A 22,638-nucleotide genomic window follows, 5' to 3' on the forward strand; every position below is an offset into this window, starting at 1 on the left:
TGGCTCAGCTGGTTGGGCGTCTGCCTTCCCTGTGCATGAACCCAGGGTCGTGGGATCAAGGCCCTGTTGGGCTCGCGGTGCAGTGGGGCCCTGCTTCTCCTTCTCCCTCTCTGCCTGGTGCTCCGCCTGCTTGTGCTCTCTCTCTCTGTCAAATAAGTAAAATCATTAAAAAAAAAAAAAAAGGAAAGAAAGAAATCTGTTTTCATGGTCAGAGACTTCAGCAATATGTATCATCAAGTGCAAACTTATGAGGGGAAAACTATGCACGTTCTCCAGGCGAAATGAAAACGCGTTTCTGCATGCCTCTTAATCCTCCCATTTGGCCCAGCCTTACGTTTACATTTTCTTTACTTTTGTTTTCTGCTGCTACTTCCCAATTAAATCTTTAATCAGTCCAAGATTTATTTTGGAGCATGGTGCAACATATAAGTTTTTTTTCTTTTTTGTTTTTTTTTTTTTTTTGATGGGGGAGGTGTTTCAGAGAGAATGGGGCAGATAATGGCGGAGCGGGGGTGGGCAGCGGGAGTGGGAGAGGGAGGAGAGTCTTAAGCAGGCTCCACCCCAAGCACAGAGCGGGGGCTGGGGAGAGCGGGAATTGATCTCAGGGCCCTGACATCATAACCCGAGCTGAAATCAAGAGTCAGATGCCTAACCCAGGTGCTCCAACTTTAAGAACTGTCTAAAAAATAAAAGATAGTTCTTTGCTTGTCATACCTAATCCATCTTTTCTCACCTAATTCAAAATTCCACTTCACCATTATTAAATTCTCAGGTATGGTTTTTTCTGTTTCTGGGTTTTGTGTTCTGTTCAGTTGACTAGTAGTCTTCTTCTTGTGTCAGTACTCTACTATTTTAACTTCTTTATAAAATATGTTTTGATATCCATTACAGATCTATAGTTCCCCTTCCTAATCTTCTCTTTCAGTATTCTCTTGGCAATATTTACCTCTACGTTATTTGAGGTGATTATTCTATGTATGCCTGACTTAAGCAGGTGAAACCCTTAAAAGAGGACTCAGCCCTCTCTGCAGCAAAATTCTCCTTCTTGTCCTCATGAAGCAAGCAGCCATATTGAGGAAGCCTACATGGCTGAGAACAAGGAACAGCATTGCTATAGACTGAATATCTCTGTTCCCTCACTCCCAAATTCATGTGTTAAATCTGAATGTTCAATGTAATAGTGTTTGGAGGTGGGGGCTTTGAGAAGTGATTAAGTCATGAAGGTGGAACCCTCATGAATGGGATTAGTGCCCTTCTAAAGGAGTCCTGAGAGAGCTCCCCTGGCCCTGTGCCTTATGAGGAAACAGGAGGAAGACCAGCATCCATGAACCAGGAAGCAGGCCCTCACTGGACACTGAATCTGCCAGTGCCTTGATTTTGGACTTCCCAGCCTCCAGAACTGTGAGAAACGATATACTAAGACAGTTTAGCAAGACGGGTGAATTTAAGCTCAATATGCAAAATAATTTTATTTCTATAAGCTAGCAACAAACAGGAAATGAAATTGATTTTTAAATATTTATAATTAGGATCAAAATTATCAAATAACTGGAAATAAATCTAAAAAATATCTGCAAGACCTTTATAGAAACATTTTTAAACATTGAGAGTTAATCAATTAAAATATTGTTTGGAAAACTCAGTATTCTAAATGTCTTTTCCCTATAAACTATTCATAGATTCAATGCGATTCCAATCAGAATCTTGGCTTTGTAAAGCTTGACAAGTTGATTATAAAAGACTTATGGAGCCCTTTCCCTCTTTCTTCTTTGTATTCCTAATTTTTCAGTTCAAAAGCATAGAAACAGGAACAGGGAGCCTGGTGGCCCACAGTGAGGTGTTGGAGCCTGGAGAGAATGGGGAAGGCATAAATGTGGGAGAGCCACCCTGCACAGTGTTGGAACATCCCTGAAAGGTCAACAACATAGAATGTGGTATCACAGACTGAAGGGAAACAACAGCCCAGCATGGGTTTTCAGAGCCTTGTGGGGGCAGTAAATCTGCAGAAGAGGTGGCCTGGCACAGAGTGTCTGAGAAAGGAGATAGTTACACGTCTCAAAGTACTTCTGCATAAAATACTAATGAATTGTAAAGTAGAAAGTTAACAGTCCAGAGGAGAAACCTGGCAGATACTACCTCCAGTGATCAACATTAACATCACCAACAACGGGACAAATCAAAATTGTAGGTCACATGAGAGGATGCAATGAGTAGAGGGCCACTTCAGTCATACCCTTGCTAAAAATGTGTGATCCGAAATTTTTAAAGATTTTTTAAAATTTGTCAGAGAGAGAAAGGAGAGAGAAAAAAAACAAACAAACAGGGGGAGCAGTAGGCAGAGGGAGAAGCAGGCTCCTCACTGAGCTAGGAGCCTGATGCGGGACTTGATCCCAGGACCCTGGGATCATGACCTGAGCTGAAGGCAGCCGCTTAACCAACTGAGCCACCCAGATGTCCCTGATCTGAATTTTATCACAAGGAAACACAAGAAAAACCCACATTGAAAGACATTCTACATTACTGCAATCAACTCCTCAAAAGATTAAAAGTCATGAAAATCAAGGAAAGACTAAGGAACCCTTCTAAACTGAAAGAGACTAAGACACACAACATCTGAATTAAATACATGGCTCTGAACAGGACCTTCCTTGCTAGAAAGGATATTACAGACAAGTAACAAGACTTAAAAAGAATATGAGGATTAAATGATAGAACGTATAGGGAGCCTGGGTGGCTCAGTCGGTTAAGCATCTGCCTTCGGCTCAGGTCATGATCCCAGAGTCCTGGCATCAAGACCCGCATCAGACTCTCTGTTCAGCAGGGAGCCTGCTTCTCCCTCTCCCTCTGCCTGCCACTCTGCCTACTTGTGCTCTCGCTGTCTCTCTCTCTGCCAAATAAAGAAATAAAATCTTAAAAAAAAAAAAAAAGAATATACAGTGGACACGGCTTGAATGGGTGCACTTATACGCAGATTTTTTTCAATAAATACATGACAGTACTGTAAATGTATTTTCTCTTCCTTATGATTTTAATAACCTTTTCTTTTCTCTAGCTTACTTTGTTGTAAGATTATAGTATGGAATACATATAACATACAAAACACAGGTTAATCGACTGTTCTGGTACCAGTAAGTTATCCGGTAACAGCAGATTATTAGTAGTTAAGGCTTTGGGAGTCAAAAGTTATTCATGTATTTCTGACTGCAAACGGTCAGTGCCCCTAACCCCCACATCATTCAAGGGTCAATTGTATTAGAGTTCATTGTCTGTTTGTCAGGGTTGTATGGTAATTATGTGGAATGTACTGACTTGTAGGATATAAATGCTATGGGAATCAGGCATAATGTAACAATTTACTTGCAAATGGTTCTGGGGGAAAAATTCTTTTTTTCCCTCTAATTTTTCTTTTCTCTAATTTTAAGACTGTTCTCAAAAAGTAAATAAAAAATAAACAGAAAAGGTAAAAAGCCTTAGGCAAATCTTCTTTCACCATGAGGAAAGAGCTATGAATCAGTATTTAGGGGCGCCTGGGTGGCACAGCGGTTGAGCGTCTGCCTTCGGCTCAGGGCGTGATTCCGGCGTTGCGGGATCGAGCCCCACATCAGGCTCCTCTGCTATGAGCCTGCTTCTTCCTCTCCCACTCCCCCTGCTTGTGTTCCCTCTCTCGCTGGCTGTCTCTGTCTCTGTCAAATAAATAAATAAATAAATCTTTAAAAAAAAAAATCAGTATTTAAACTTAAAATTATGCATAGGTTTTATGGCACTATAAAAATTGTAATGCATACAAACATTGACAATAGCCTTAGCAGCAATATATCAAAATGATGTCTGTCTAAATCCCCAGGTCCATATGTAGTAATAAGAATTGGAAAATACAAAAAAGCTATCAGTTAACACCACTGAAGTATTAATGACAACTTGGTTGGTTGGGTGCTGTTTAAAAAGCTGGTATTTGGGAAGCTTGAAGCACGTAAAACCCAATAGTGCTGGTTTCCATGTATAAAATCTGCTTAAAAGTTCATTAGGTGCCAAGAAACACAGCTTAAAATATTATATAAACTTTCATTACACACATGGTTCAAAACATCTTCCTTTAATAAAGATTTTTGCACAGCATACATTTAATAGGAAACACGTATAATGTTATATAAACATCCAGTAAATACATTTTTACTATTTATCTTTCAGATCCTATAACGGCTCCTCGAATTCTGTAAAAAGCCTTCTGATGTTTTCCATAGAACTTGATTTAGATGTGATTCAGAAGAAAGACGAGGTATAATAGGATGAATCTGATTCCAATTCAGCAGCAGCTGAAAAGAAAAAGAATTCTATTCTTTATCTAAAATACTTCGTGGTTAACTACAAGTTAGTAAAAAAAAAAGTTGAAGCTTTATGAGTGTTAAGAATAATGAAAAATATCTACATACAGGTACAATATAAAATACAAGATTCCTTTTAAATATATTTTGCTCATGGTTGCCACTGAGTTAATTGCTATTGTGGATAAATATCAGAGCTTCTGGTTTTCTCATTACAAGAGGAAATGACAAGGTGATGACAGAGCCCACCCCTGAACAATCATATACTATGAACTGAAAAATCTAACAGGCAATTTGCAGCGTTGAATATACCATGACAGGTATAAAATAAGACACTGTAAGAGCACACAGAAGGGACATCCTAGTTTTCTACCAATATTGTCTGCTTTTGGTGGAGGTGACATGTAAGCTGATACCTGAAGGACGAGGAAAAGGGTGCCAGGTAGAGGGAAGACGCATATACAAAGAACATACACAAAGAGTGAGGAAGAACACTTGTGGAGTTGCAAGCAGTCTACGCTGAAGAGGCGCTAGAGCAAAGCAGCACAGTAGGGTAAGCAGCAAAAGAGAAGGCTGAATAATCTGGCAAGAACCAAATTGATCTGAGTGTTTTTATTCTACGTAAGGAACTTGGAATTTTACCCAATGGCAAAAGGTCAACCAATGACAAATCAATCACTGGAGATTTAAATGTCACCTGTCAAGTGACAGCTATATGAACTACAATATGAACTATAATTGCTTCACTAAGTGTTACTAAGACAAGTCTGGTTTTTTTGGTCTTATACCACTAGCAGAAACAAGAATTTGAGAAAGCCCACATATTCAGGGTGACAGTTCCACAGGAATGGAAGAAGTGAAGGAAGAGTATAGCCAGAAATAATAACAGATACATAGACATTTGGGGATTTTTTTTTAAAAGTCTGAAACACGATGACTAAATGAGGAATAAGTATGTTCTTCAGTATGGTTATGTCTTACATTTTTTATTAGATATACATAAAAAACATTAATGTAGTACCTATTACCCAAACAATGGAAAGAGATGCCATTGACTATTCATAGTTTATTTCAGAAATCGATGACCATCTTAATTCATAAATTTGGCAACATACCTACCTTTAGTTCTCTAGATATTCTTTTTTCGAACTCCTTCTGCACCTGAAATAAGTCAAATATTATTTAGAATGTCATGTTAAACAAGGGATATTATTTTAGGAACTATATATATCTTATGAAATGTGGTCTTCAAATAACACTTGCAGAGACTACAACTAAATTAGGGATTGCTTAAATAGAAAAATAATCACGTAAATAAAATAAAATAAATCCCTACTTATTTTAATCTTAGGTAACTGAGAAGAAACATATGGAATGCTATTTAGATGAATCTGATAAAAAGTACCTTTAATATTGGTCTATTGAATACACAGAATTCTGGAAGAGGAGGAAGATGGCGGAGGAGGAGGGGACCATCGTTTCGTCCACTCCGTGGAATTCAGCTAGATAGCTTTCAAATGACTCTTAACGCCTGTGAGCTCAACCTGAGATCTAAGAAAAGAACGGTTGCAATTCTACAGATAGAAAAGCGACCACTTTCTGCAAGGTAGGAGGTCCGGAGATGCGAATGCGAGGGGATATATGGGAAGATAAACCGTAAGGGGAGGGAGCATCCACAAGCCAGCTTTCAGAAAGTGATATAGCAGTCGTGTGCAAATCGGAACTTTTAGAAGTCTGCTCCGGTGAGGGACATCCCTGCTTGAAAGGCACTCAGGTGGAGAAACAGGGTGGAATCCTAGGTGGGACAGCCTGGGCTCAGGATCCCCGGAATCACAGAAAGAACACGGCTGTCTGAGTGTGGGAGAGTTCCCAGGCATCTGAGCAGGGAAGCCGGCTGCAACCAGTGAGCGGAGGAGGGGGCTTTCAGCTGGGTGTTGCCATAAACCATGAACTGCCAAGGGTTGGGCGACTGCTCTCAGAGTGGTGGCCCAACAAGCGGCAGAACCAGGGCAAGACCTCCCTCCCACCCCCTGGAGGAGCGGTGTGAATGCATGCCACAGGAGGCAACAAAGTTTGGAAACTCCAAAGGGGGTGGCGGGGCTGAGATAAAAATGCTCGGTCACAGGCTGGGGGTACACAGAGTGCAGACAGAAACCAGGGAGACAGAAGTGTCTGACAGCTTCTCCGTGAGGGCACACTGAAGAGTAGAGGGTGCCAGCATCCAGCTCCAGGGCTGGACACTGGGAGGCTGACATTTCCATTCTCATGCTCTAAAGTGGTGCGGAAAGCCTTCAGGGAACAAAAGCCACATAGAGCAATCCGGAGCAGATGACTCAGCCTGGCCCCCCTGGCAAGGGCAGTGCAATACAGCCGGGGAAACGACCCCTGAGAATCAGCGCAGCAGGCCCTTCCCTCAGAAAACCAGCAAGAACATCCCAGTAAGACCAAGGTTACAGAGCACACGGAACTGCAGAACTCCAGCACGAGGGGAAAATGCTATAAAGAATTCCTGGCTTTTTCTCATGATTCCTTAATCTTTCCACTTTAATTTTCTATTTCCTTTTCATTTTCTTATTTTGGCAACTCGTTTTTTTCCCAACTTTTTAAATTTTCATTTTTATACTTACGTTCTATCCTTTCATTGTATTTAACTTTATTTTTGCATATGTAGTTTCTCCTCACAAACAGACCAAAATACACCCAGAGTCTAGTGTATTACTCTGTTCTCATCTCCTACCTGATTATATTCTTTCCCTTTTTTAATTTTTATTTTATTTACTTCTTTGGTTTCAGGTCTCTTCTGATTTATTAGGAGTATATTTCTCTGGGGTCATTGTTGCTAGTTTAGTATTTTGTGCTCTCGTTCATCTATTCTTCTATGGACAGAATGACTAGATGGAAAAACTCACCTCAAAGACGAGAACAAGAGGCAGTACTGACTGTCAGGGACCTAATCAGTACGGATATAAGTAAGATGGTGGAACTAGACTTCAAAATAACAATTATAAAGATACTAGCTGGGCTTGAAAAACGCACAGAAGACACTAGGGAATCCCTTTCTGGAGAAATAAAAGAAATAAAATCTTAAGAAATCGAAATCAAAAGGCCATTAATGAGACACAATCATAAATGGAGGCTCTACTTCGGGAAAACCGTATGGAGGTTCCTCAAGACGTTAAAAATAGAGCTACCATATGACCCAGTCATGGTACGACAAGGATTTACCCCAAAGATGCAAACGTAGGGATCTGAAGGGGCACCTAGACACCAATGTCTACAGCAGCAATGTCCACAACAGCCAAACTGTGGAAACAGCCCAAATGTCCATCAACAGATGAATGGATAAAGAAGATGTGGTATATATAAATACAATGGAATAGTACTCAGCCATGAAAAACCATGAAATCTTAAATTTTACTTGATGTAGATGGAAATGGAGGGTATTATCCTGAGAGAAATAAGTCAATCAGAGAAAGACAATTATCATATGGTTTCCTACCTATGTGGTATATGAGAAACAGTGCCGAGGATCATAGGGGAAGGGAGGGAAAACTAAATGGCAAGAAATCAGAGAGGGAGACAAACCATGAGAGACTCTTAACTATAGGAAACAAACTGAGATTTGCTGGAGGGGAGGTGGGTGGAGGTTGGGGTAACTGGGTGATGGGGCATGAAGGAGGGCACGTGATGTGTAGAGCACTGGGTGTTAAACACAACTGATAATTAACTGAACACTACATCTGAAACTAATGATATATCATGCGTCAGATAACTGAATAGAAATTTTTAAAAAATTTATCACATACATAATGGGTAAGGTGAAATAAAACACTATTTGCTTATCTTTTCCAGACTTTTTGAGCTATAATTAACTAACAAAAATGATATATTTAAAATTTTAAAAATTGGAGGCTGTAACTGCTAGGAGAAATGAGGCAGAAAGGACAAGTAGAGATATGAAGACAAAATGAGGGAGAATAAAGAAGCTGAGAAAAAAGAAACGACTGGATCACGAGGGGAGAATTCGAGAGATAAGTGATACCATAAAGCAAAACAATATTAGAATAATTGGGATCCCAGAAGAGGAAAGAGGGGGTGGCAGAAGGTATATTTGAGAAATTACAGCAGAGAACTTCCCTAATCTGGGAAGGAAACAGGTATTTAAATCCAGGAGGCACAGAGAACCCCCTCCAACATCAATAAAAATAGGTCAACAGCTCGACATACAGTAGTGAAGCTTGCAAATTTCAGAGACAAAGAGAAAATCCTGAAAGCAGCTCGGGACAAGAGGTCCTTAACCAACAAGGGTGAAAACATAAGGCTGGTGGGCAGGCCTGTCCACACAGAGCTGGCAGGCCAGAAAGGACGGGCATGATATATTCAATGTGCTAAATGGTAAAAATATGCAGCCAAGAACACATTATCCAGCAAGGCTGTCATTCAAAATAGAAGGAGAGATACAGAGTTTCCAGGACAAACAGAACCTAGAAAATTTGTAAGCACTAAACCAGCCCTGCAAGAAATATTAAAGGGGATCCTTGAAGCCAAGTGAGAGCAACAAAGTAACACAGACCAGAAAGGAACAGAGACAATATACAGAAACAGTGACATTACAGATAATACAATGGCACTAAATTCATATCTTTCAACAGTGACCCTGAATGTAAATGGGTCAAAAGCCCCAATCAACAGACACAGGGTATCAGATTGGATAAAAAAGCAAGGCCCATTGATAGGCTCTCTGCAAGAGACTCGTTTTAGACCCAAGGACACCTCCCGATTGAAAGTGAGGAGGTGCAAAACCATTTATCATGCTAATGGACATCAAAAGAAAGCTGGGGTAGCAATCCTTATATCAGACAAATTAGATTTTAAACCAAAGACTGTAATAAGAGATGAGGAAGGACACTATCATAATTAAAGGGTCTATCCAACAAGAAGATCTAACAATTGTAAATATTTATGCCCCTAACATGGGGGCAACCTATTATATAAACCAATTAATAACAAAATTAGAGAAACACATCAATGATGATACAATAATAGTAGGTAGGGGACTTTAACGCCCCACCCGCTGCAATGGATAGATCACCTAAGCAAAAGATAACAAAGAACAAGGGCTTTGAATGACACACTGGACCAGATGGACTTCATGGATATATTCAGAGCATTTCATCCTAAAGCAACAGGATACACATTCTTCTCAGGTGCACATGGAACACTCTCCAGAGTAGATCACACACTGGGTTCAAATCAGGACTCAACCAGGGCAAAAAGATGGAGATTATGCCATGCATATTTTCAGAACACAATGCTTTAAAATTTGAACTCGGTCAGAAGAAAAAATTTGGAAGGACACAAATACATGGAGGTTCAAGAGCATCCTACTAAACAATGAATGGGTCAACCAGGAAATTAAAGAAGAATGAAAAGAATTCATGGAAACAAAGGAAAATGATAACACAACTGTTCAAAACCCATGGGATGCAGCAAAAGCGGTTCTCAGAGGGAAGCATAGAGCAATGCAGGTCTTTCTCAAGAAACAAGAAAGGTCCTAAATACACAACCTAACCTTACACCTAAAGGAGCTGGAGAAAAAACAGCAATTAAAGCCTAAATGCAGCGGGAGAAGAGAATTAATAACGACCAGAGCAGAAATCAATGAAATTGAAACCAAAAGAACAGTAGAACACAGCAACAAAACTGGGAGCTGGTTAAGAATTAGTAAGATCGGGGCTCCTGCGTGGCACAGTGGTTAAGCGTCTGCCTTCGGCTCAGGGCGTGATCCCAGCGTTGTGGGATCGAGCCCCACATCAGGCTCCTCTGCTATGAGCCTGCTTCTTCCTCTCCCACTCCCCTTGCTTGTATTCCCTCTCTCGCTGGCTGTCTCTATCTCTGTCAAATAAATAAAATCTTAAAAAAAAAAAAAAAAGAATTAGTAAGATTGATAAACCCCTGGCCAGACTTAGCAAAAAGAAGAGAGAAAGGATCCAAATAAATAAATCACGAATGAAAGAGGAGAAATCACAACCAGCACCAAGGAAATACAAACAATTTTAAGGAACATAGTAGGAACAACTATAGGCCAACAAACTAGGCAATCTGGAAGAAATGGATACATTCCTAGAGACGTATAAACTACCAAAACTGAAACAGGAAGAAACAGAAAACCTGAACAGTCCCGTAACCAGCAAGGAAAATTGAAGCAGTTATCAAAAATCTCCCAACAAACAAAACTCCAAGGCTGATGGCTTCCTTGGGGAGTTCTACCAAACATTTAAAGAGGAATTAATACCTATTCTTCTGAAGCCGTTTCAAAAATATACAAATGGGAGGAAAACTTCCAAACTCTTCCTATGACACCAGCATTACCTTGATCCCCAAACCAGACAAACACCCCACCAAAAAGGAGAATTACAGACCAATATCCCTGATGAACACGGACGCAAAAACTCTCACCAAGATACTAGCCAACAGGATCCATCAGTACATTAAAAGGATTATTCACCACAACCAAGTGGGATTTATTCCTGGGCTGCAAGGATGGTTCAACATCCGCAAATCAATCAATGTGATATGCTACTTTAAGGAAAGAAAGGACAAGGACCACTTGATCCTCTCGATAGACACAAAAAAGCAACTGACAAAGTACAGCATCCTTTCTTGATTAAAATTCTTCACGGGGGTGCCTGGGTGGCACAGCGGTTAAGCGTCCGCCTTCAGCTCAGGGCGTGATCCCGGCATTCTGGGATCGAGCCCCACATCAGGTTCCTCCGCGATGAGCCTGCTTCTTCCTCTCCCACTCCCACTGCTTGTGTTCGCTCTCTCGCTGGCTGTCTCTATCTCTGTCAAATAAATAAATAAAATCTTTAAAAAAAAAAAAACTTCACGGTGCAGGGATAGATGGAACAGAACCTCAAGATCATAAAAGCCATCTTCAAAAAGCCCACAGGGAATATCATTCTCCATGGGGAAGAAACGAGGGCTTTTCCCTAAGGTCGGGAGCACGGCAGGGATGTCCACTCTCACCACTGTTGTTCAACATAGTACTAGAAGTCCTAGCCTCAGCAATCAGATAACAAAAAGAAATAAAAGGCATCCGAATCCGCAAAGAAGTCAAACTCGCACTCTTCGCAGACGACGTAATATTCTATGTGGAAAACCCAAAGACTCCACCCCAAACTTGTTAGAACTCATACAGGAATTCTGCAAACTGGGAGGATAGAAAATCAGTGCACAGACATCAGTTACATTTCTATAGACTAACGAAGAGACAGAAGAAAGAGAAATTAAGGAGTCAAACCCATTTACAATTGCACCAAAACCCGTAAGATTAGAAATCAGAAAAAAACCTAACCAAAGAGGCAAAGGCTCTGTACTCTCAAAACTCTAGAACACTCATGAGAGAAACTGAGGAAACCACAAAGAAATGGAAATACATTCCTCGCTCATGGACTGGAAGAACAAATATTGTTAAAATGCTATGCCACCTAGAGCAGTCTATACCTTCAATCCAATCCCTATCAAGATACCATCAACTTTTTTCACAGAGCTGGAACAAATAATCCTAAAATTTGTATGGAACCAGAAAAGAACCTGCATAGCCAAAGGAATGTTGAAAAAGAAAACCAAAGCTCGTGGCATCACAATTCCGGATTTCAAGCTCTGTGACAAAGCTGTAATCATCAAGACAGTATGGTACTGGCACAAAAACATTCTGTTTCTTTGGCCAATGAAACACAATAGAGACCCCAGAAATGGACCCTCAACTCTATGGTCAACTAATCTTTGACAAAGCAGGAAAGAACAGCCAGTGGAAAAAAGACAGTCTCTTCAACAAATGGTGTTGGGAAAATTGGACAGCCACATGTAGAAGAATGAAACGGGACCATTTTCTTACACCATACACAAAAATAGACTCAAACTGGATGGAAGACCTAAGTGGGAGACAGGAACCCATCAAAATCCTAGAGGAGAACATAGGCAGCCACCTCTGTGACCTCAGCCGCAGCAACTTCTTGCTAGACAGGTCTCCAAAGGCAAGGGAAACAAAGACTTCATCAAGATAAAAAGCTTTTGCACAGCAATGGAAGCAGTCGCTGGCACCAAAAGACAACCACGGAATGGGAGACGATATTTGCAAACGACATATCAGTTAGAGGGCTAGTATCCAAAATCTATAAAGAACTTATCAAACTCAACACCCAAAAAACAAATAATCCAGGCAAGAAATGGGTGGAAGACGTGAACACACATTTCTCCAAAGAAGACATACAAATGGCCAAAAGACACATGAAAAAATGCTCACCATCACTCGGCATCGGGGAAATGAATACAAATCAAAACCACAATGAGATTTCACTTCACACCAGTCAGAATGGCTAAAATGAGCAAGTCAGGAAACGACAGATGTTGGCAGGGATGCAGAAGAAGGGAACCCTCTTACACTGTTGGTGGGAATGCAAGCTGGCACGGCCACTCTGGAAAACAGTATGGAGGTTCCTCAGAAAGTTGAAAATAGAGCTACCCAACGACCCAGCAATTGCACTAGTAGGGATTTATCCCAAAGATACAAATGTAATGATCTGAAGGGGCACCTGCACCCCAATGTTTATAGCAGCAATTTTATTTTGAGAGATAAAGAGAGAGAGAGCGGGAGCACAAGTGGGAGGAGGAACAGAGGGAGTGGAAGCAGCAGACTTCCCACTGAGCAGACAGCCTGAAGTGGGCGGGGCTCTATCCCAGGACCCTGGAATTATGACCTGAGCTGAAGGCAGGCACTCAACTGACTGAGTCCCCAGGAACCCCAGTACCCTACTTTAGACCTCATTTTGGGCATTCAATGAGAGGATACCTTTTATAAGAAAGGTCTAAGAAAGAATATTCTAGATGGGAATACTTGTAATATACAGTTGATCCTTGACCAACATGGGTTTGAACTGTGCAGGTCTACTCGACTTACACGTAGACTTTTTTTGATACAATATGTATTAGTGTATTTTCTCTTCCTGCTGTTTTTCCCGGTAACATTTTTTTCTCTAGTTTATTTTAGGGTGAGAATATAGTATATAACACATGTAATGTACAAAACATGGGTTAATGGACTATTTATGTTATCGGTAAGGCTTCCAGTCACCAGTAGGCTATTAGTAGTTTAGTTTTTTGGGTTCCACGTGTAAGGGAAATCATATGGTATTTACCTTTCTCTGAGTTATCTCACTTAGCATAATACTAGTTCTTATTTTTTTTTTAAGATTTTTTTAATTTATTTATTCGACAGAGATAGAGACAGCCAGCGAGAGAGGGAACACAAGCAGAAGGAGTGGGAGAGGAAGAAGCAGGCTCATAGCGGAGAAGCCTGATGTGGGGCTCGATCCCACAAGCATAATACTAGTTCTACCAATGTCACAAATGGCAAGATCCCATTCTTTTTTATAGCTGACTAATATTTCACTGTATACATATAACACATCTTCTTTATCCATTCATCTGTTGATGGACACTGAGGTTGCCTCCATCCTTTGCTTATTGTAAATAATGTTTCAAAAAAACATAGGGGTGCGTACAACTTTTCGAATTAGTGTTTTCATTTTCTTTGGGTAAATGCCAGTAGTGGAATTACTGAATTGTACTGTATTTCTATTTTTAATTTTTTGAGAAACCGTAACACTTTTTGACCATAACATTATATTCCGGCCTTATAAAATGAATAATCTGACAACATTACAAGACAGGCCTTGTAAAATTAGTAACTCAATACCACTTGATGGGAGAAGCTTTTATTGAAGCAATTTTATAATACCATTAATAAATACTATGTAAGATATAAACCACTTTTTATACGGTGTGACTTAAAGAACTATCAAGGTAATGTTATTATCTTTTCCCCCAAAAGCTCTTTTCCTAAATATTTACTTCTGGGACCTGTGTTTATTTCCAGGTGAGAACTGTGTTTAGATGGTAGAAACAGCTTGAGGTCCATTAATAAAGAGAACACATTTGCAATTTTATTTATACTTTTCCATTTATCAAAAACATAGGAGGTTAAGAAAATTATACACAGAAAAACAATGTACAATGTATCAGCAAATTTTAATCCAAAGAATTATTAACTAGAAGGATTTTCTCATAAGTGTCAGGTTTCAAACTATTGCCCATAGAAATCTAAGGTTCCACTGGGGACACAGCAGGATTGAGGGACAAGGAAGTCTACAGGTGTAGTCTCATCTCTCCTTTAGCTAAAGAGCTCTACTTGTCTCTGTTTTATATAATACAGTTTAATGCAAAAAAAAATTAAGTTCTATTCTTTGAAAAAAAATTTTTTTCCAATGGTATGGAAGTCACTAACTTAGTCAAAGTTCCTAATTTCACAGAGGAGACAAAAAGGCCTCAGAGAGATTGTAGTTTGCCTGAGGTCAAAAACCCACCTAGTTGCAGGCCAGGAATGTGCTAATTTAGGTCTTACTGAGCCTAGAGTTTTATGCCAATTACTTCCCCATAGTCAGGAAAAACACATGTGTTTTTAAGGATAACTCAGAGAAAATGAATATATAAAACTTTGTCATGTGGCTCAATAATGTTTAGGCATTAGGCACAACATAACTTTCTAACTAAATTATAAATGTTGAAGTCATGAACAAACATAAAAGAACAGAAGTTATCTTAACTCCTATTAGTAACAGTCAATATACTCAATTTATAAGCACAAAGTTTTTTAACCACAGGACAGGGTACTTGAAGGAGAAAATCTTTAGTTGAACCAAAGAACCTGAAGCTGAGGAAATTCTTCCTTGAAAGAATTATTCATTTCCTTCAAATAAAACTTGGTTTTAGCAAAATCAACCAATAAATGAGTTACCTGTGTTGTGAGTTATTTATAGCAAAATTTAAAACACAAAACAGATTTCTCCTTACCATCTAGCATGCCCTGTCCGACCTCTCATCATTAGTTGGTATGTACAAAAGACATGACTAACTTTAATTACAATTGAAGTCCAGTCAGAAATTATAGGTAAATCTTCATTTCCATGTGAGGACTTTTCTCTACCTTCCTCACGACAGGAAGGGAGATGTACCTAATGGGTGAATTGGGGAGAAGGCACTAAGCAGTGCGTACGTGGTTGCAAATCTCTTCTCTGAAAAGATGTGCCTGCCACAGTAACATCAATTCAGGCCTGTTCTCATCTTTTTGGGATGGGCATCTAACATTTGTTCCCCCCGTTTACAACTGTGTGCGGAAGTGCCTAATTTGGGATAAAGTATTGGGAAGCTCACTGTGGCTACATGCCTAAACCACATCCTCCAATTTGTTAGTATGTATCGGTAATAAAGTTACTAAGCTTATCTCCATCTGCCTGACTCCTGTGTTCTCAACTTAGAAAAAGAAGAGCAACGCCATCTGCCACCTACCCCACCACAGTTCCAAGAAAAATGGCCAGACAACACTTAGAAATGCTTTCTTCCTTGACTTCATAACGAACATTCATTGTTCAAAGCCACATACTTTAAAGAGGGAAAAAGTTGACAAGAACAATTTCTGAAGCAAACATAGAAAGTCAGACAGAATGAGGAGACAGAGGAATATGTGCCAAATGAAAGACCAATACAAGGCTTCAGAAAAATAACTAAATGAAAAAGAGATAGGTTATCTACCTGATAGAGTTCAAAGTAATGGTCATAAAGATGCTCAGCAAACTTGGGAGAAGAATGGATGGATTCAGTGAGAACTCCAAGAAAGAGAAAATATAAAGAAGAACCAATCAGAGCTGAAGAATACAATAACTGCAATGAAAAATACACCAGAGGGAATCACCAGCAGAGTAAAAGCTGCAGAAGAACAGATGAGTGATCTGCAAGATAGGGTAGTAGAAACGATCCAAGCCAAAAAGAAAAAAGAATTTTAGAAATGAGGATAGGTTAAGGGACCTCCTAGAATCACGCCCCGCATCAGGTCCCCTGCTCAGGGAGCCTACTTCTCCCTCTCCCTCTCCCTCTGGCCCTCCCCTCCCACTTGTGTTTGCTCTCACTTGCTCTGCTCTCTCTCTCTCTCAAAAATAAACAAGAAAAGAAAAGAAAAGGCCATAACTTTAAGTAAGAAAATTACAAGAGAAAGAGTTTTATTGGTACAAGCAAACATACAGTAAAGGTAATAGAGCAATCACTTTTATAAAGCCAGTATGAAGGTTAAAAGACAAAAGTAGTAATATCAATTATATCTACAGTAATTAGCTTAGGGACACACAAAATAAAAAGATGTAAACTAAGACATCAAATACATAAAACAAGGAGGGGTGTAAAATTTAGTGTTTATAAAAGGAGTTTGAACTTAAACATCAACTTAAAAGAGACCGCTATATACATAGGATGTTACATATGAACTTCATGGTGATCACAAACCAAAAATCTATAATCGATAAACAAAAAAGAAAAAGAAAGGCATCCAAGCATAACACTAAAGAAAGTCCTCAAATTAGAAGGGAAGAGAGCAAGACAATAAGGAAGCCGAATGAAAGACCAAGACTGAGGCCTCATTTATCCTGAGCCTATGCTACTTTTGTCCACATCAATAAGACCATGAATATACCATCAAAACCATAAACCTATGTGCATTGATTGAAATGGATATTTTAATAACAATGATACACAATGGAAACTAGCTGCTATTTAAAGACTCCCTATCATACTCATCTTAGTCATCAATCACCAACTTAAGTGATGGCAAGGTAGATACGTGTGAACTTCATTTTAAAAATTCAAATTGTGGGGCACCTGGGTAGCTCAGTCAGTTAAGCGTCTGACTCTTGATTTTGGCTCCGGTCATGATCTCAGGGTCATGAGACTGAGCCGTGCATCAGGCTCCTCACTGACCATGGAGCCTGCTTACCCTCTGCCCCTCACCCCGTGCTTGCACTGCCATTCTCTCCTTTAAAAAAAAAATCAAATATTTGCTTGATTTAGCTATTTAGAAAATGCTCTACAATTGCTCAGCAAGACATTTTGTAAAAATTGAAACAAGTGCTATAAGTAAAAAAAGATGCTGTAAGTAAGAAAGCAATAAAGGATGTACTCTCCTGTAAGAAAATGCCAAAAATTTTAACTTAAAAAGAAAAATTAATCTTTTTAGGATTATAAGTTTATGTAATTCATAAAAGAACTTTTCATGGATTCTTCCAAATAATTAACATCCATATGGGATTGTTTGGACTCTAATCATTCACTTACGCATATGGGTGGAAAAAATTGGTAACAGCAAACTTTAAAATTGTTATAAACCATTGTCAACCAGAAAATAAGTCAAGGTATCTAAGTGTACATTTGGTTAATGAGCAATAATATTTACTTTCTAAAATTGAATTTCAGTGTAACTTTTCAAGAAATATAAAATGTGTCACTTTTGGGGTGGCTCAATCGGTTAAGAGTCCGACATTTTTTTTTTAAGATTTTATTTATTTGACACAGAGAGGGACAGCCAGTGAGAGAGGGAACACAAGCAGGGGGAGTGGGAGAGGAAGAAGCAGGCTCCCAGAAGAGCATGGAGACCAATGTGGGTCTCAATCCCAGAACCCCGGGATCACGCCCTGAGCCGAAGGCAGATGCTTAATGACTAAGCCACCCAGGTGCCCCAAGTGTCCGACTCTTGATTTCAGCTCAGGTCATGATCTCAGGGTCGTGAGACTGAGCCCTACATAGGGTTCCATGCTCAGCGGGGAGTCTGCTTGAGAGTCTCACTCTCTCTCTCCCTCTTGTGCACTCTCTCTCTAAAATAAATAAAATCTTTAAAACAATAATAAAATATGTCAGTTTAATTATATTTATTGAATAAAGTTATCTCTTGAAAGTAAGAGCTCCAGGAACAACAACAACAAAAAAATCACAAATTTTCTGTCTCATTTCCTTATTAGCACAAATAATTATGTCTTTTACTAGTGTGTATAAGTCAGTTAAACAACTCAGGATTTCACCAAATTAAAAATAAAAATTATATCAGAAATCTGAAACCCAAGGAAAAAAAGATAAGACTATATAACTAACCTTCAATAAGTAACTCTCGATGCCATTATTTGAAGGCCACGAGCTTGAGGGTGGAATCATGACATTCTCTCTTGGAGCAACATGTCTATTGAGAGCTAAACTATTATTGATATTTCTGACGTAAGGCAGTTCCAAGACAGGACTCATAGTAACAGTGTGAAGGAAGTTCCTTTTCTGCTGTTTTTCCACTAGAAGTTTGGTTCTGATCTCTGCCAGCCTCTCATTAGTCCTGTTAAGATTACAAAACACAATGCTTAGTATTTCATTTCTCCCCAAATCACTCCTAAATGACTTGTATTTTTTTTAAGTTTCCATAATAGTAAACAGAACATGCCCTTAAATGGTGTTTTAACACTGAAAATGTGACAGAGAAGACCTACTACATATATTATAGGTTTAAAATTGTTCTAAATAAGTACATATATTTCTTGGGACTCCTAACTAACAAGTAATTCAAAATAAGGAGGGAGAGAAATGGCTATCAGTGATATACACGGCTTAATAGGTAATAATTGCTGCCCTCCAGAATGGCAGTACTTATGAGACTCTTGAGGAAGCCATTACACATACTTATATTTAGTAAACACTTTAGAGATATAAAAATAAACCACCCCAGGGGGCTGGGGGGCTCAGTCAGTTAACCATCTGCCTTCGGCTCAGGTCATGACCCCAGAGTCCTGGGATGGAGCCCCACGTCAGGCTCCCTGCTCAGCGGGAAGCCTGCTTCTCCCTCACTCTCTGCCTGCCGCTCCCCCTGCTTGTGCTCACTCACTCGCTCTCTGTCAAATAAATACATAAATCTTTAAAAGAAAATAAAACTACAAACAAGCCATCCCTCAAAGACATTTTCAGGCATTTGCTTTCACCACTCTTGTACATTTCACTCATTACCTCAGAGAAATTGAGCATTTGGCAACTGAGGAAGAATTTAGACCAACAATTGCTAGGGGAGAAGCAGATGGCAGAGTCGTGATCAGAAAGAACTAAAACAGCTCCAGATGCGATTAGGTTATAACACAGTTACCAAGGTACTGGAGGTGGAATCTGCCCTTTCTGTCTTCCACACACCTCCTTGTCATGTCCACCATGGTGCTATTTTTAGCCACTTTGGGAATTACACTGCCTTTCACCCCTAGGTGAATCTTTCTGTATGTATATACCCTTATGTAAAGTAGAAAAACTATAAAGAATAGTTTGTTTCAAAGCACCCTCTAGTTAAGAATACCAAAGATCACAATCAAAAAACTAAATCTACCAAGCTGTGAGGATGTGCAGTATTGGTACTTGACCTTTTGGGTTAAAGATGTAATCTTCCACAAATAAACTCCCTAATATTAATAAACTCATTTCTATTTAGGGTAATTCTGACAAACAATTTTATAATAATATGCTGTCTGTCTAAATTATAAAGCTTCAAACAATTAGCTTAAACACTAGGCGATCAGATTAACTGAAAATATTGAGGGGAAAAAAAATAAAATCATGTAAAACTGAAAAAGGAGGAGCGATGCAAACTGTCTTGGCCTAACATCTCACAGTTCATGTATAAACATCATTTTCCAAAATTATGCTATCCAGTTGACTTTCACTTATTACTCATCTCATGAACCTGGCTCCATAAAAATTATGCTTTAGAGGCAAATTAATAAGCTACATCTATTTTCTATGATTCTGTTTTAAATTACCTGTTCAGTTCATTTGTCAATGACGTTCGAACTTTTACTTCTTCGAAATACAATTCCTTGTATTTTTCCAACTCTGTTTTATTAGAATGTTCTTGAGAACTTTTCATTTTGGATAGTTCAAATTCCAGATCTTTCATTCTGAGTTCCATCTGACTACTTATTAAAGCATTATTACTGTCTCTTAACTGTCCTAAGCTTTCTTGAGACGCTACTTGTGCCTAAAGCAAATGAAAAACATTGTTTTAAAACAGTTATAACCTGGGTAATTATAGTATATTTCTTTCCTTTAGTTTTGAGTCAATGATTCAGAGAGCAATTTTAAATGTGAAAAAAGCCGAAGTGTAAGATATTTATCATCAATGTCAACTGAATTAAATCTGAATGATAAAGTTCAATCATTCTTATATTAGAACTCACGCAATATGATAATTCAAAGAATAAGAGAATCATTTAAAAATTTTAAAAAGTGAACAATACAACTTAAGAATAATCCAAGTACATGGGGCTCCTGGTGGGGTCAGTCGGTTGAGCGCCCGACTCTTGGTTTCTGCTCAGATCGTGATCTCAGGGTCCTGAGATAAAGCCTTGTGTCATACTCAGCATGGAGTCTGTCTGAAATTCTCTTTCTCCCTCTGTCCATCCCCCGTGCTCATGCTTTCTAAACAAACAAACAAACAAATAAGATCTTAAAAGAAAAAAAAAACCCCAAGTATGGTACAATTTTGCTTTTAAGTAGGCTCCATGCCCAGCATGGAGCCCAATGAGGGGCTTGATTTCATGAGCCTGAGACCAAGACCTGAGCTGGTCAACCGACTGAGACACCCAGGCACCCCAAAGTTCAAATTTTTAGAGCACAATTTTTTCTTTTCCTCTCAACAGTCTTGTTTTATACCAACTGGTCTTAAGAAATAAAATGATTCTCTACTATGAATCATTCCGAAAGACCAATTTAGTGAGAATGATGATGAAAACTGAAATTTTTAAAGGGAAGGAACAAATGCTTCCAGAAATTTACCAAATTGCTATAAAGGAAGTAGAGGAAAACTATACAATGCATATAACCAAAATGTAATTTGCAGTGAAATGAATTAAAGCATATTACAGATCAATAAATTAACCTGTAAAAACAGATTGACTTCTCTTAATTTTTCCTCCATATCCAGCCTTGCCCTTTTGTCCAGTTCCCGTTTATATTGTTCTATTCTACTGTATTCTGCCATATTGACTTCTGCATGACTCTTCAGGTTTACTACTTGTTGTTCCAACTTCTTTTTATCCTTCTCTAGTTTTTCACATTTTTTCTGTAGTTCCTTCATAGATAATAACTTCTGAGAGAGAACCTGGTTTTTTTCATCCAGTTGTAGACATTTTGAAGACGCAGTTTCTAGTTTTGCTGTAAGATCATCAACCTGAATAAATAAAATAATACAGTTTGGAAGTAGAGTGAAAACAGTCTAATGCAAAACTATGACCAAAAATTTTTTTGAAGATTTTATTTTTAAGTCTCTACACCCAACATGGGGCTCAAACTCACAACCCCAAGGTCAAGAGTCACATGCTCTACTGACTGAGCCAGCCAGGTGCTCAAATTTTAAATTAAACTCATTTTCAACAAAATGTTATCTATACTGTAGCAGTGTCTTGGAATGTGGAACCTTGAATAACTCAGGAAATCAGGAACAAAATTAAAACCACTAGGAGTTACTAAAAGAGATGTCTGCTATCGTTCTCTTTGCCACCCATTTGTACTTGATTTTATACTTTTATTTCTCTATGATTGTTTCAGATCTTTCCTGCATAAAATAACTGTAAGTCACGTCTTAGTACAAAGTCGCTTGACCCTTCCCCCTCACCTTAACACTTCATAATTTTTTTAAAAGATTTTATTTATGTATTTGAGAGGGAGAGAGAGTGAGAGCACAAGAGCAAGGGGAGGGAGAAGCAGCCTCCTCACTGAGCAGGGAGCCTGGCGTGCCACAGTACATCATTAGTCCCAGCATGCCAGGATCACGACCCAAGCCAAAGGCAGACACTTAACTGACTGAGACACCCACGTGCCCTGGTACTCCATAATTTTTAAAGAAGTTTTAGGAATATCATATTGACTTATGTAGGTCTGAGCCAATAAATGCTTATCAAAATAAGACTTTGAAAATAAGACTCTAATTAATGAATCTATAAATACTGACTCTAATACCATAAGCCTTTTTCTTTTCTTTTCTCTTCTTTTCTTTTCTAAGATTTTATTTATTGAATGACAGGGAGAGAGACAGACAGCGAGAGAGGGAACACAAGCAGGGTGAGTGGGAGAGGAAGAAGCAGGCTCCCAGCAGAGCAGGGAGTCTGATGCGGGGCTCAATCCCAGAACGCTGGGATCACGCCCAGACTGGAAGGCAGATGCTTAACGACTGAGCCACCCAGGTGCCCCCAAAGGCTTTTTCTAAATTACAAATGTTTTATGCTAATCTGAATTGCAGTCTGAGGAGAAATGATTCGCAGGGTTAAGAAATCACATCTCTAGGTAAAAAAAATTTAGTGAGATGATCCACATATTTTTGGACCATAAAGAACACAAAAAACAAAAAACCTTAATTCAACAG

At 39.0% G+C, this 22,638-nt stretch overlaps 1 protein-coding gene across 1 annotated transcript in view; it reads right to left on the reverse strand.

Annotated features, from left to right (window-relative positions):
• Positions 1 to 4,077: 4,077 nt before the first annotated feature.
• The window catches only part of LOC125281624 (ankyrin repeat domain-containing protein 26-like), a 564,334-nt gene continuing 545,773 nt past the window's right edge, over positions 4,078 to 22,638 (reverse strand). Inside the window, exons 82-86 of the mRNA XM_057304707.1 lie at positions 21,157 to 21,447; positions 20,039 to 20,256; positions 18,354 to 18,582; positions 5,442 to 5,483; positions 4,078 to 4,313 (exon numbers count right to left, since the gene is read on the reverse strand). Of these exons, the coding sequence (XP_057160690.1) occupies positions 4,185 to 4,313; positions 5,442 to 5,483; positions 18,354 to 18,582; positions 20,039 to 20,256; positions 21,157 to 21,447 (909 nt within the window). The 3' untranslated portion in view covers positions 4,078 to 4,184. The remainder of the gene's footprint in view (positions 4,314 to 5,441; positions 5,484 to 18,353; positions 18,583 to 20,038; positions 20,257 to 21,156; positions 21,448 to 22,638) is intronic.

The sequence above is a fragment of the Ursus arctos genome, unplaced genomic scaffold (assembly GCF_023065955.2).
Source record: "Ursus arctos isolate Adak ecotype North America unplaced genomic scaffold, UrsArc2.0 scaffold_30, whole genome shotgun sequence".
NCBI lineage: Eukaryota > Metazoa > Chordata > Mammalia > Carnivora > Ursidae > Ursus > Ursus arctos.